The sequence below is a fragment of the Mya arenaria genome, chromosome 17, assembly GCF_026914265.1.
Source record: "Mya arenaria isolate MELC-2E11 chromosome 17, ASM2691426v1".
Lineage (NCBI taxonomy): Eukaryota > Metazoa > Mollusca > Bivalvia > Myida > Myidae > Mya > Mya arenaria.
Window position 1 is genome coordinate 8,226,682 of NC_069138.1, and position 15,642 is coordinate 8,242,323.

The 15,642-nt window shown below is 36.1% G+C and overlaps 1 protein-coding gene across 1 annotated transcript; it reads right to left on the reverse strand.

Annotated features, from left to right (window-relative positions):
* Positions 1-5,496: 5,496 nt before the first annotated feature.
* Positions 5,497-7,384, reverse strand: LOC128224232 (keratin-associated protein 10-10-like). The gene is made up of 2 exons (XM_052934024.1): positions 7,311-7,384; positions 5,497-7,202 (listed from the first exon to the last, which is right to left on the reverse strand). Exon 2 carries the CDS (start codon positions 7,192-7,194, stop codon positions 6,013-6,015), a length of 1,182 nt encoding a protein of 393 aa, XP_052789984.1. The 5' UTR covers positions 7,195-7,202; positions 7,311-7,384; the 3' UTR covers positions 5,497-6,012.
* Between the last annotated feature and the right edge of the window lie 8,258 nt (positions 7,385-15,642).

Sequence of the window (15,642 nt, forward strand, 5' to 3'; positions counted from 1 at the left end):
ATATATCATATTCTGAGACATTGTTATTTGTTAATTGCAGGACGTTTCATCTTTCATCGTCCTTCACATCTGTACAGCTATATTCGAGTTGATAATTGTGTGTGCAATTATGCAGGAATAAACATATCGAACTTACCAACTTTTGTCTACACCCAATCATTATTTAAAATGAAGTAGGCGCAAAGTTACATTAGCAGCAGATTTTTTTCCATAATGGTGAGCACAGACATGTTTTTATGCGCCACATGGCTTGAAATACTCTGATGTTCTGCTGACCCAGTGTTGAATGGACTATTGGGAAGAATTAATATTACAATTAATATAATAATGACTGATAAGTTTATTTAACAGTGTCACAATCATTGTCAAATAAGTAAAACTCAGCTATAAAGCAGTGGAACCAAAATTTATGGATTTCCAAACATCGCAATGTATTGTGCTTTTGGTTCCTTTAAAGAAATAATTTCAGCAAACTTATACCAATTGAGAACACTACCAGGCGGTCTAGCTTTAAGCTAGCCTTTGCATTAGCTAGAAAGGACTGTCGCAATGTATTGTGCTTTTGGTTCCTTTAAAGAAATAATTTCAGCAAACTTATACCAATTCAGAACACTACCAGGCGGTCTAGCTTTAAGCTAGCCTTTGCATTAGCTAGAAAGGACTGTCAATCAACTAGTTAGTAATGCCATCTGATCAGGCGTCATTAAGTTAATGTCAACTTTTGGTGATCTGAAAAAAAAACAAAGACTCCTTGATCCCATTGCCGACAATACCTACATAAGTTACATCTTAGTATGCTAACATATTATCCATGGTTTCTACATGTTCACACAAATTGTTCTGTTTTCACAATCAGTTCTGTTCATGCAGCACAAAACAGCACACAAGGCTATGAAAACATGTATTGTTTGTAGTAAATGTATGTTTTTACCATGATGGCACTTAATCATGTTTAGTAATGCCAGCATCACTTTGTGCTTTTGCATATAATTATACATTTGGCTTCATTGAGTAAGAAACCGTATGCATAAGTATGTGCACAATCTAAGTTTAATTATGTTTCATTCCAGTTGACTTCCATTTGCAATGACATGGCACGAAATTGTATAGCATGTTCCAAAGGCATCTGGCTCATTGTTTGTGTCTAAAATGTTAATTTATATCATTTTGGGTACATGTTATGTGATAAATAACGACTTCTTATAAAATGGTGTGAAAAATGGATTTAATTAATTGTCATTGTATATGAAAAATTATAGACTTCAAAGAGACATTGATGATAAGATGTAAGTTAATTAGAGACGATCGAGATTTCAAGATTTTAGGAAGTCAAGTCATGTCAACCAACGTTTCCTTTACAAACAGCTTTACTCAAGTATGGCTAATAATTAAATAGTCTTAAAGGCATAGTTTAAGAAATGTTTGGCATGATAATCCCCTGTTGTGCATCTCCTGTTTATCTCCGTGTAGGGGTCATTTCCTGTATATGTTTTTATTGGCTCAGGGACAAATAGGATTTACACTTTTCGAGTAGGTAATCTCATTTTCCCACTAATACAAATAAACAATATGCATAGCTAATGTATGTATTAATTAAACCGATTGGACCTGCTGACACAATACAAACAATAACAAGATAACCAATTTCCATGTACATTGTAACACGATAATTCGCGATCCGAACATATCCGAGGATGTTGCGCTCATCAAGTTGATGTGTAAATATAGCATAATAAAGTGTATGGTATGAAGCATTCTAACTCATAGCATTCTAACGTGTAAGGTATGAACAATTATAACTTACAACACACTTACGTGTATGGTATAAAGAATTATAACTCTTAGCATACTTACGTGAATGGTATGATGCATTATTACACAAAGCATACTAACGTGAATATTCTGAAGCATTATAACTCACTGCACACTTATGCGTATGGTATGAAGCATTATAACTCATAGCATACTTACGTGAATGGTATGATGTATTATGACACCTAGCATATTTACGTGTATGGTATGATGAATTATAAATAATAGTATACTGGCGTGATTATTCTGAAGCATTATAATTCATAGCATACGTACGTGTATGGTATGAAGCGTTATTACTCATAGCATACTGACGGGTATGGTATGAAGCATTATAACTCATAGCATACATTCGCGTATGGTATGAAGCATTATAACTCATAGCATACATACGCGTATGGTATGAAGCATTATAACTCACAGCATACTTACGTGTATGGTATGAAATATCATAATTCAAAGAATACCATAAAGTATACATGTGGTTTACATAATATGCAAGCTACACTACAAAGTTTACACCTTGTCTACAATGTATTCACGTTAACCACAAACTGTACACGTAGCATTCAAACTCCTTACACGCAAGTGTGCACGTCGTGTACGAAGTATGTACGCTAAATGTGTATGCTCGCTGTGTACAAGACATGACGATTGCATACGCAGTGTTCACATAAAATACAAATTATGCACTTTATATACAATGAATGAACGCCATAAACAAAGTATGAACAAAAGATAATGGATGTTTGTTTACAGAAGTCAGTCATATCCGAGAAATGGCCCAGCAGATTGATAACGTCTTTTGAATTTATCTGGAAATAAAGACTGAGTTCAATAAGTAGCTGTAAGCGTGGAGTTGTCATCGTCGGTGCGGTATGTCTGATATCGGATTTCTTTCATCTAATTATGTTTCAAACCTTCCGACAGCAGCTGTTGATATATGATTATGTTATGACTGAAATATAATTGTTGCCGAGCCTTCATGCGGTGACCATGACATACTGGTATTTATCACAATGACGGTTCGTCATATGTGCGGGCGACCTTCCGTCAGTCTGTCGCTTATCAGCATTGGAGGGGTTTTAAATGATATGGTCATCAATATTGGACGGCGTTTCATTATAACGGTCCGCTTGTTCGGCGGATGTTCCTTCATAGTATAACGTACCGTTATAGACGTTTATAGTACGTATGTTTACTTGGTTGGTAATATGCAAATTAGCAAAGCCCGGGCTCTGTCTGGATTGATAATTAATTGTATATAAAGACCAGTGGACGGACCCCTTCAGGGTCGAGCGGTTTTCTCTGAATGGATCTGTTGGGCTTCTTTAACGTCGCACGTTACAAATGGTGGCAGTGGTGGGATAAAGAAAACTGCCGGATCGGAGTTGCCTTACCCACGTGTCTCCAAGACCAAGACTCGGGACGAGTCTTCTCGGAGGGGAAAGTAATGTAACTGATCGTTGTATGCGGCGGATGTGCGTTCATAGTCTAACATTTCGTTATAGACGGAAGTACGTTCTTATGTTCGTATGTATGTTAACTTGGTTGGTAATATGCAAATTAGCAAAGCCCGGGTTCAGTGTGGATCTAATATTTACTGTATATAAAGACCAGTAGACCCCTTCAGGGTCGAGTATGCCTTTCCCTGAAGGGATCCGTTGGTGTTTGTTATGTCGCACGTTACAGTATATAGGAATGGTAAGGTAATTACTTAACATGTGTTTCATATATGTGTATTACAGAATCGGTACGTCACTGTTTAATAATCTAGTTATATTGTTAGATTATATATATTTATCAAAGTAAACTATTGTAAACTATGGTTTTAACTATGATAATTTTAGAATTCGTTTATCAGAAAATGTTTAGAATGATCTAGTGTTGTCGTTTTCCATTTGTAACGGTTTAAGAGCAACCAAAATTTTTTTTAAATTTCAGAGAGAAAGATCTTCAGGATTTTCGTAAAAACATTCTGAATCCTTATTTCTTCTTTTTTGTGGGGGTTAGTTGGGGGGGGGGGGGCGTGATGAATTTAATGTGTGAGAATTGCATCTCAACCTTTTATTGATTAGATTCTGAAAGCGCTGTTGGATTTAATAAATGCTCATAGTATGTGTTCACTATTTCGTAGGGATTTAGTTATGTGGTGTATCAGTGAAGATATGTTGTGACCCTTTGTACTTTGGTTATAATTCTTTATTCTAGGCATATAAATTTAGCATTACTTATCTGAATATTCCTTTTGTAAAATATGCAAATTACACAAACTTAATTATATATGGAATTATTAAAATAAAATTAAGGAATGCACCTTGAACGTAGTTTAAATAAGCATCAAACTTGCATTGGTTAAATTAGTATCTATTAGTTTATATTGGTTATTTTAGTTATCTAATTTTGTCATTCTCCAAAAAATTGTAAGCCCAAGCCTACAAAGCCTATATGTAGCTACGCCACTAAAAGCGTGAAATGAAGCATTACACCAGCAATACACATACAGGTGAGTAAGCACGATAAAGGACAGATTTTTGTTTTGATGTTTAAAATCACTGTCGTTGGCGTAGCTCAAGTTAGGAACTATTGGTCCGAGCCTGCACATTATGCCATAAATGGTATTATCAAACAGTTACAGAAAGCGTTTAAAATTGAAGGGTAGTCGGCATATGCTAAAGATGTGTAACGTGCGAGGTCAACAAAAACCAACAGATCTCTTCAGAGAAAAGCATGCTCGACCATGACGGGGTCCACTGGTCTTTATATGCACTAAATTCTCTATCAACACGGATGTGGGAAATCCGGGCCTGCATATTCTGGTCTAGCAACGCTCCTGACTGTCATCATAGCCATTACATTCCGTTTATTTACATTTCAGGCCAAAGAACAAGCTTTGTCAGAATTGATTCATTATTGTGACAATGGCGAGCTATATTATGTTAGGTTTTAGTCAATAAACATGTTTTTTTTAAATTATAAAAAGCATATTTGGATTTATTGCAAAATCAATATGTCACTCGTCGTTAAAGGGGAGTCAAAGATAAAATAAAAGATAATCGAGATGTTCTGGAACGCTAGTTGTACTGTTACGTGTACCACGTGTTCTACGTCATATTCGGTATCAAGATAGATGCGAACTATATGATCTACATATACCTCGTACAGGTACAATATGCTCGTGCAAGGTAAACGGGGGCGGGGGAAGGCGGGGTAGTAACTTATGCGAGAGTCATTCACCCTAACTATAAAGGTAAATTTTACGAACAGATTTGATAAATTGCCGCTAACTTCACTTTTACCTTGTGCGGGTACCTACATGTTCAAGAGCACCTACAAGAAGATTTTCACAACCTTAATTAATCAAGATTTTGACATATGAACAAATGTATTTAATAAATGAACATTATTTTTCTGCGTTTCATCGATGAATTTTCTGAAAAATTACACCTAATTTGCTTACACACCGAAGGAAATACATATATCAAATGCGCTAACTAATGTAAACAAACTCCCACTATGACTTGACATCATAGGTTTTAAAAAGAAAGTAGTACGGTTATGAATATAAATAAGCTGTTTTGATTACACGAATGCTTCATGGAGAAATGAATGAATGGCACATAGGTTGTTTTATCCAATAGGATTTAAACATTTACTCGCACCTGCTCAAATACAGCAAAACAATAGTGTACACAAGTTTATTCACACAAAGAATGAATTTTACAAGTTTGGTTAATTTCATTCAGGTAAATCCATTGGTATTGTTAAAGATCATAGATGGCAGAAGCAGTGTCAAGTTTCGTGAACAAAATTCACATAAACCAATGAGATTTATTAACTGTGTTTGAACCCTCCATATTATGCTCATAATATTTTAACCATCCCTGACCCATTCTGCGTATCATGCAACATACTGAAAAGCACGCACCTTGGACAGTACACTCGCAATAAAGTTTTGGTTTCTTGTCATGGTGTGTTTGAACTTCAATGAAAAAAATCAACAACATCGAAGTGATAACAAATATTCGAATTGAATTTTACTCTCCGAACATTGCATTTAAAACTGGAATGAAATACACCGTAAATACGCGTATTAGTTTTGCCATTATTGATAAATCTTTTGTAGCGACTGATGAAAACGTTAAAATTGTGAAAGTTTCAGTATATATAATAAATGAAAGTCGAAAACTTTTACAAAACTCAGACATATTCTTTATCCTTGGATCTTGGAGGATATATAATCTTTCCCGACATTGATGCGCCTTTAGGCAAGGCCACAAGAACCTCATTCATACGTGCAGCAAAATAGTCGGCCTTAGGGTTTGTAAGATCTCGTTTGCGTATATTAGGGTCCGTTAAATCAATGATTCTGGCAGTTTTCGGCAACTTGGATACATCTATCTTTACTATCCCTCCATTTAGACTCGTGTGGTACCACCTCAGGGCGCATTGGAGATCGGTTGTTGTCGAAATGTATTGGGAAACGTATTTCTTTCTGGATCCACAAAGAACATGCGACTGAACCCTTTTTGTACTTCCCGCATCCTTTGCCACTATTCTTGCGGGGATTTCGGTTTTACGCAGCAACCTGTATAATACCTTTGGTGAACCCGAAGTTATGTCTGCTTTAACAAAATCATAAGTTTCACTTTGACTGTCTATATTTGCACTTAAGTCCCCATTACATGGCACCGCATCAAATATTGAGGGACAAAGTGTTTTGCAGCCCAATTGTTCACAACAAAACGTGTGCTTCTCATCGCAACAAGATCTATGACCCAAACTATCTTTACAGCATTTGTCACCCCTATTACAACACGCGTTTGTTCCACAGCAAGTCTGATGATAGGTACAGCAATTGGATCCGCAACAATTCGTATTCTTCTTGCAGCAGGTTTTTCCACCACACACTTTAGAGTAACCTTTTTTGCAACAGTATCGGTCTGCAATACAAACTGGATGGCTATATGGGCAACATTTGCTTTTCGGGCTCCCGGGTGTACAGCAAACACCATTGTGACAAACATATGTGGTGCAACTCCACCAGTTGCATATCTTCGCACAAACGTTATCCCAAGACGAGCGTGGTGAGACGGGTGTGTTGCGAGCTGGAACGTTCAAGACAGGTTCCTGGAGAACAGAGTTATCTGCACTATCCTTATTTGTTTCAGAACAGAAACCAAGCGGCTGAATTGGCGTACATTTGGACACAGGTTGCTCCTGATGAACAGATCTATCAGTATCAGCGCATTTCGTCCCGGAACAGAAGACCAGAGATAATGGCGGCGTAAACTGAGACACAAATTGTTCTTTGTTTGCAGAACCATTGACACCAACGCGCCATGTCCCAGTTACAGCAAGAACATATATCAGAAATAGCATCTTCGTGCCTGAAGAGTAGTAAAAATAATGCATATGCTTTATTAATATAAGATCAAAGGCAAGCAATTACGTTTTGACAATTTCTCAAATAAATAAAAATCAAGTTTGTCTATTACCTATAACTTTTGTCCTTTTCGATGTGAAACTATTTTTCTCAACGCGGCTATCCCTGTATGCGCCCACACCATGTATGGACCTTTATCAAAAGTGATGTATAAAATGTATTACTTAAAAAGGCCAAACATAAGAATTTGGATGAATGTTCAACAGAACAAAAACACGATTTATTGATTTCGTAGACAGGTACATGTTCAATATTTAAAGTATGAATAAAGGTCATCTATACATTTGCACGTGTGTGTTTGATCAATAACGTAGTCTTTACCTTTGCACATGGTTGTTTTGTATACTATATAATGTAATCTGTTTGTTTGCGCGTTTTTCTTTCGACAGTGTCTTCTATACTTTAACATGCGTTTGTATGTTTGACAGTGTAATCTGTTTGTTTTTTGTGTTTTTTTGCACTAAAATGAAGTACCTGTGTTAGTAGTAAACGTTCCAATCAGAATTATTCTGAATTTTGGAGAAAAAAAGTACTAAAGCCGCTGAACATTTTTGATGAGTAGCTGAACGTTTCTTAGGTGTTTGTCATAATTATATTAATTTATTTTGGTGATTTCTCTTATCTTCTCTGATCTAATGACAAATTAGTAATCACAACAACACTATCAACAACAACAACTACATCAATGACATAAACGAAAAAAACAGAATCAACAACAAAACCAACTTTATAAAAGTGACAACATTGGCCTAAGTGTTTAATTGCAAATCCTGGTATAATACGTCCTGTATTCTCTGAACAATATTACGAGCCATCATTGAACACTTGTAGCTGCCATTGTGTAAATAGTCACGTGATCGATTGTTGTTTCACCAAGTTGTAACTCGAGGACATCTCTATTTCTTTTCATAAGTGAGCACTTAAAATCCATTTAAAGATGCACTCTTATTCCCAAATTAGATTTACTACAGTTAATACAATTGTTTAAATAAACCAAAACGGATGTATTATTGTTAAAAACAATGGTTCTTATGAAGGATTACGAGTTCAATTTGAAAGAAAGGCGCAGAAAACACGGTATTTCTTCCTTATGAGCTGAAAGTAGATCGCAGTAAATCTTTTAGCATTCCCCAATCATTTAATATGTTTTTGCGTTTTCAGCTATTAAATACACGGTTACAATCTTGCTATCAGTAATTCATATTTTCCATAAATGCATTATTAAGTAAGTATTAAACGGTTTATCACTCAAAATATATATTTGTTATACATGCATATGTATTGATTTTAAATAATAGTCAATTTAAAGCCAGTCTGATATAACTATGTCAATTTATGTTAACTGTTTTCTCATTTTCTTGTCTACGGAATGTAATTGTTTGTTAAATGTTCAAAAGACACTCCTTATTTGTGAGGACCGGTGTGCGTATTATAAGTAACTATTCAAAATTGCACTTAATTTATTGAATGATGCCTTGAGCAAAAGTTAAACTTGAAAGACAAAATTTTAGTTTTAGAGCTATCATATTTGTGATATTTAATAAGTTTGAACGGCAGCTGATATATTTAAACAACAAACAGATAGGTGAATGATAAATACTATGAATGCAGAAATATTTCAAAAATTTGTTTAGAAATATTTATATTTAACATAACATTTTATTGTAGCAAATACGATACTGATTTCATAACTTGAAACAAAAAACTAGTTGGCACAAACATCTTACATACTTTAATCACATTTTTATTTAATTAACTAAATGACACCATGATTAAATTTCAAAAATTGAACAGGGCCCCATTTCTCGAAACTTCTTAAGTCCCTTATAACAGGATTAAGTTTAACTCGCTATTTTTGTTTTTCAAAAATTTGCATTAAATAACTTCTTTAAAGCTGCACTCTCACAGATTGAACGTTTTGACAACTTTTTTATTTTTTGTTTTGAAACGAGCCAATTTTTATGAAAATCCATGAGAACCAGGTATTTTAGAGTGCTGACAAAAATTAGATCGCAGATTTTTATATTCAAGATCAAAAAATGGTATTTTATGCATTTATCTTAACGGTTTAAGCCATAAAACATTAATTTTTGAACGGAAATATGAAAATCAACGATCTGAGTTTTTGTCAGCAATCTTTTATTACTGGTTTGCAGATATTTACGCGAAAATTTGCCATTTCCAAGGCACAAAATAAAAAAGTTGTAAAAATAGTATGTCTGTGAGAGTGTATCTTTAAGAACTTTTATATTTTAGATGGGAATTAAATTTATGATTATCACAAAAGACCATTATTCTTTTTTAAAAGTTCAATTTAAGTATGTATTTAAGCTTATTGAAATAAGCTCCTTAAGCCTGTTTAGCTTAGAAAGTTTCGATAAATCAGGCCCAGTGAATCGCATTATTTGTCTGTAACATTTCAAATTTATTAAAATAATTTAACTACTCACAACATAATGATCAGAGGTTGACAATAAGTCATACACTCATACAACAAATGAAAAAAAAACAGAATGGGAACGTTCTCAGAATTAAAAATGTCTATTTTGAAATAACACGCATTCAAATTATAAATATCCATTCAAAATATCAAAATAACGGACATGGCAAAATGTAGGTTTACAAAAAAAACGCACCTATTCGCGTCTTATTTCTCTCAAAATAGCTAGTTGAAACTTCTATTTTTATTCAAATATTAAATATTAAAAATGCATGACCTTTATTCAGTCTTGTACATGCCGGTGAGGGGTATTGTTTCTTGGCTGGATGTGTCTAAACAGCGCTTTTGCCTATGCGCGTGCCGTTTAATTTAAAGGCAGTGATCCAGCAGATTGATAAACAATTCCTGTGGTGAACATACTTAATTTTAGATTGTTGGAATAAAAGTGAGGTTGTGCACGTAAACTGGTTTAATCCCCCAAGTAAATCTTATCAGTATATTTAACTGATCATTTCAAGGCGGTACCTAATAATCCTTGATAAACACACTTAGTTTATATAAATATTATCTTATTTTTTGGCTACGAACATTCTAATGTTTATGCCCTATAAACGTTCTGTTCTGTTCATTTTTATACTCGTTAACAATGCACACTAAGTATACTTATACATGTACACAAAACAGTACTCGCTGTGTTCTAAATATAAATTGCATCAAGCTATTGTTTTAAAAAAAAACTCTATTAAAACTTTCTGATATGACAATTGAATCTGATCATTTTGGTTGACGCATATCTATTTAATTTGAGTATCTTCGTCGTCCTATGACGTTGTGCATTTAACAAGCATCCACTTTATGCGCTTACCTGAGTTTGACGCCTTCAAGTATAGACAGTATTTTTCACAAACTTCTTGAAGTCTACCGAATTTATTTCATTGGAACCGCAATATAAGGGTGTGTCTATCTTGCCAAACTTACTAGTGTACTCCGTTGCAAGGGAAACAACTCTTATGTTTTTATTTTTGTTGTTTCATTTAAGGAATGAATTCCGGGATTGATGTCATTACATTTTACACCAATAGTTCATAATTTCATTCAATATTTGTTAAAAAAATACTTTCATTTCAGATAAACTTTCAGTAATCCATTCTTACCCATTCTGTAAATAGAACGACCCGACTGTAACCGGAACCCTTTTTTCCAATGACGTCAAAATAACGCAAGAAAATATCAACCACTTAAAATCACTTTTAAACGTAAAATTGAATTCTTATGGCAACAATACATAAAAATATAATAAATTAACACATTCTTAAATGTTGATTTATATTTTACGGGACCTGCTGACACAATACAAACATTAACAAGATAAATAGTTTTCATGTATATCGTTATGCGATGAATTGCGATCCGAACATATCCGAAGATGTTGCGTCCGTGGATTGATAAACGCAACTGCCGAAAGGTAGTATATTTAAGGAACGGAAGTGGAGGTGTAATAATTTTTGTTGAGTGAACAGAATTCCATTCCATTTGAGAATGTCCTGACAGAAGAAATGTGTGACTCTCTAAGTGCTTAGAGATGTTGTACATTTGAAAGTGTATTCAGAAAGGATGATGTTAAATACTGTTTCTGTTTTGACTCAGTGTCAGCGATATACACAAGCTCTTGCAGATCTCTTTGTAAACAACCCTGTTAATGCATCTATCTCAAAAGAACCTCATTTTGCTGTGGATCTCGTCAGTGACAAAAGAATTGCTTATCTTTCAACGAATAAATTGTCAAACTGACTGCAAGCCAATTGTTTCAACGTAAACACTTCTGTCAGCTTTTGCTCTCTCTTTGTCCTTTTCCATTTCTTCTATTGTTTTTACTTTGTTCAACTGATACTCTTAGTATTATTTAGGTCAACTTCATCATTATTACAAGCTGCTTGCTCTCTTTAATATAATTCACATAATTAACTTTGATCCATTTTTGTTTGTAGAAACACATACTGTAACCCACACAGAAGATCTGGCTTTATTTGCTTTTCTTCGCCGGAGACACAATTTTCTTTTCGCATTGTGTGTAGTACAGTTCCATATTTTTTATCATAATATCTTGAGCTAAGTATTCTTTTTGGAATTTTTTCTGGATATGTGTGAGTCCAATAACGGTTTTGACTCAATATGCTGCTTAACAAAGTCAACTAATTATTGATTAAGACTGTTTACATCTTCAGCATTTCCTCTTATATCAGTCCCACCCTATGCACCATGATGTGGTTTTGAAGTTTTCGAATCAATTGTATTTCTCTTGATGTTTTAAAAAACACTTTGATAAGTTATACATTTATAGGGTGTTGTTTAAATGTCGTCATCTTCACAATTATCAGTCAATGTTGGTAATTCTGGTAACATGTTATAGTATGCCTCCTTCTTAGTAGCATTGCCCACACTATCGACGATACTATCATGTACATGTCTTGTTGCTTCATAGGCTTCCACTCCACTTATTGTCGTGTATGTAAGATGAACTACCTTTTCAGATGCAATTTCCCACTTTTTGTTCATAACTTATGTGAATAATGAACTGGGAAATATATGAACAGAAAATTTGTAGAAATTGGCAACTGTCAATGCCAAAAGACAACTTCAGTTATATTTCATTGCCCACTTGTTATTAACTTTACAATGACCCCGAATATTGAATAACACACCTAATATACTGAGGATGGTCCCCCGACACCTAATTTGTTTATTCTGGATCACATTTCTCATGAAGTCAGCGTCTCATTCTAAAGCAACGCGGACAGTCCCCTGAACAGTTTACGCACAGCAAAGACCCCAAAAACTGAATGACACCACTAATACGCTGGGGATTGTCATCCATCCCACAATTTTCCATTCCGGATTACATGTCTCATGCAGTCAGAGTTGCATTCTAAAGCAACGCGAGCAGTTCCCTGATCAGTTTACGCACAGGAAAGACCCCGAATACTGAATTTCACTCCTAATACGCTGGGGATGGTCATCCCACCCTTAATTTAATATTCCGGGTTACATTCCTCATGTAGTCAGAGTTGCATTCTAAAGCGACGCAGACAATCCCCTGAAAAGTTTACGCACAGCAATTAACCCCGAATACTGGATAACACCCCAAGTACGATGAAGATGGTCAACCGACCAGCAAGTTTTATTCCGTATAACATTGCTCATACAGCTAGAGTTCCATTCTAAAGCAACGCGTACAGTCCCCTGAACAATTTGCGCACATCAATGACCCCGATAACTGAATAGCATCCCTAATACGTTGAGGGTGGTCACCCGACCCCCATTTCTATCCGGATTTCATTTCTCATGCAGCAAGAGTTGCAATTTAAAGCAACCCGGACAGTCCCCTCAACAGTTTTAGCACAGCAATGAACCCGAATATTGAATATCACCCCTAATACGCTGAGGATTGTCACCCGAATTCTAATGTGTTTATTCTAAATTACATTGTTCATGCAGCCAATGTTGCATTTTTCACCAAGGCGGACCGTCCCCAAAACAGTTTACGCACAGCAATGACCCCTAATAGTAAATAACATCCGTAATACACTGAAGATGGTCACGCGACACCCAATTATATTACTTCCGGATTACATTCCTCATGCAGCCAGAGTTGCATTTTAAAGCAACCCGGACAGTCCCATAAATAATTTACGCACAGCAATGACCGCGAATACTGAAAAACACCCCTGAGGATCACCCGACTCCCAATTTGTTTATTCTTGATAACGTTGCTCATGTTGTCAGAGTTACAATCTAAAGCAATGCGGACAGTCCCCTGAACAGTTTACGCATAGCAAAGACCCATTAACTGAATAACATCCCTAATACGCTGAGGAATGTGACCCGATCCCCATTTTTTTCTTCTGTATTACATTGCTCATGCAGCCAGAGTTGCATTCTAAAGCAACGCGGACAGTCCCCTGAACTGTTTACGCATAGCAATGACCATGACTACTAAATAACACTCCGAATACGCTGACGACGATCACTCGACCCCCATTGTTATTCCGGATAACAATCATTATGCAGCTGGAATTGTATTCAAAAGCAACGGGGACAGTTCCCTAAACAATTTACGCACAGCAATGACGCCAAAAATTGAATAACACCCCAAATACGCTGAGAATGGTCAGCCGGCACCCAATTACTATATTCCGGATTACATTCCTCATGCAGCCAGAATTGCATTCTAAATCAACACGGACAGCCCCCTGAACTGTTTATACACAGCAAACACACCAAATACTGAATTACATCCTTTATACGCTGAGCATGGTCACCCAAACCCCCAATTTTATTATTCCGTCTTGCATTGCTCAAGTACCCAGAATTGCATTCTAAAGCAACGAGGGCAGCCCCCTGAACAGTTTATCCACAGTAATGACCTCGAATACAGAATGATGCCAATAACACGCTGACGTTAGTTACCCGACCATAAGTTTAATTAATCCGGATTTCATTGTTCTTGCAGCCATAGTTGCATTCTAAAACAACGTGGACAGTCCACTAAGCAGTTTACGCACAGCAATGACCCCAATTTCTAAATTACACTCCTAATACGATGAGGATGGTCATCTGAACTCCAATTTGTTTATTCTGAATTTCATTGTTCATGTATTCAAAGTTGCATTCTAAAGCAAAGCGGACAGTCTCCTGAACAATTTACGCAGAGTAATGATCCCTTATACCGAATAACACCCTTAATAAGCTGAGGATGGTCACCTGTCCCCCATTTTTTTATTCTGGAAAACATTGCTCATGCAGTCAGAGTTGCATTCATAATCAACGCGGACAGTACCTTGAACATTTTACGCACAGCAATGACCCCGAATATTAAATTACACCCCTAATACGCTGAGGTTGGTCATCTCATTTCCATTTTTTTTATTCCGTATTACATTGTTCATGCAGCCACAGTTGCATTCTGAAGCAACGCCGACAGTCTCCTAAACAAAGTACGTACAGCAACGACCCCAACACTGAATTACACCCCTAATACGTTGAGAATTGTCACCCGACCCTCAATTTATTTATTCTGGGTAACATGGCTCATACAGTCAGAGTTGCATTCAAAAGAAACGCGGACAGTTCCCTGAACAGTTTACTCAAATTAATGACCCCGAATACTGAATTACACCCCTAATACGCTGAGATTGGTAACCCGACCCCCAATTTGTTTATTCTGCATTACATTGCTCATGCATTCAGAGTTGCATTCAAAAGCAACGCGGACACTCCCCTGAACAGTTTACGCACAACAATTACCCTGAATACTGAATTACACCCCTAATACGCTGACGATGGTCACCTGACACCGATTTTTTTATTCCGGATTACATTCCTCTTGCAGCTTGCGTTGCTTGCGTAAGCAACGCGGACAGTCCCAAAAACAGTTAACGCACAGCAATGACCCCAAATACCGAATTACGCCCCTTATACGCTGAGGATGGTCACCCGACCCCCAATTTGTTTGTTCTGGAAAACCTTGCTCATGCTGAAAGAGTTGCATTCTAAAGCAACGAGGACAGTTCTCTGAATAGATAGTTTACGCACAGCAATGACCTCGAATACTGAATTACACCCCTAATACGCTGATGATGGTCATCTGAACTCCAATTTGTTTATTCTGAATTTCATTGTTCATGTATTCAAAGTTGCATTCTGAAGCAAAGCGGACAGTCTCCTGAACAGTTTACGCAGAGTAATGATCCCTTATACCGAATAACACCCTTAATAAGCTGAGGATGGCCACTCGACCCCTAATTTGTTTATTCTGGATGCCATTGCTCGTTTAGTCAGAGTTGCATTCTAAAGCAACGTGGACAATTCCCTGAACAGTTTGCTCAAAATAATGACCCCGAATACTGAATAACACCCCTAATACGCTTAGATTGGTAACCCGACC

What these genes read in the sequence shown, in the direction of transcription:
- LOC128224232 (XM_052934024.1), bottom strand. Translation starts at nt 7,194, where the DNA reads ATGCTATTTCTGATATATGTTCTTGCTGTAACTGGGACATGGCGCGTT.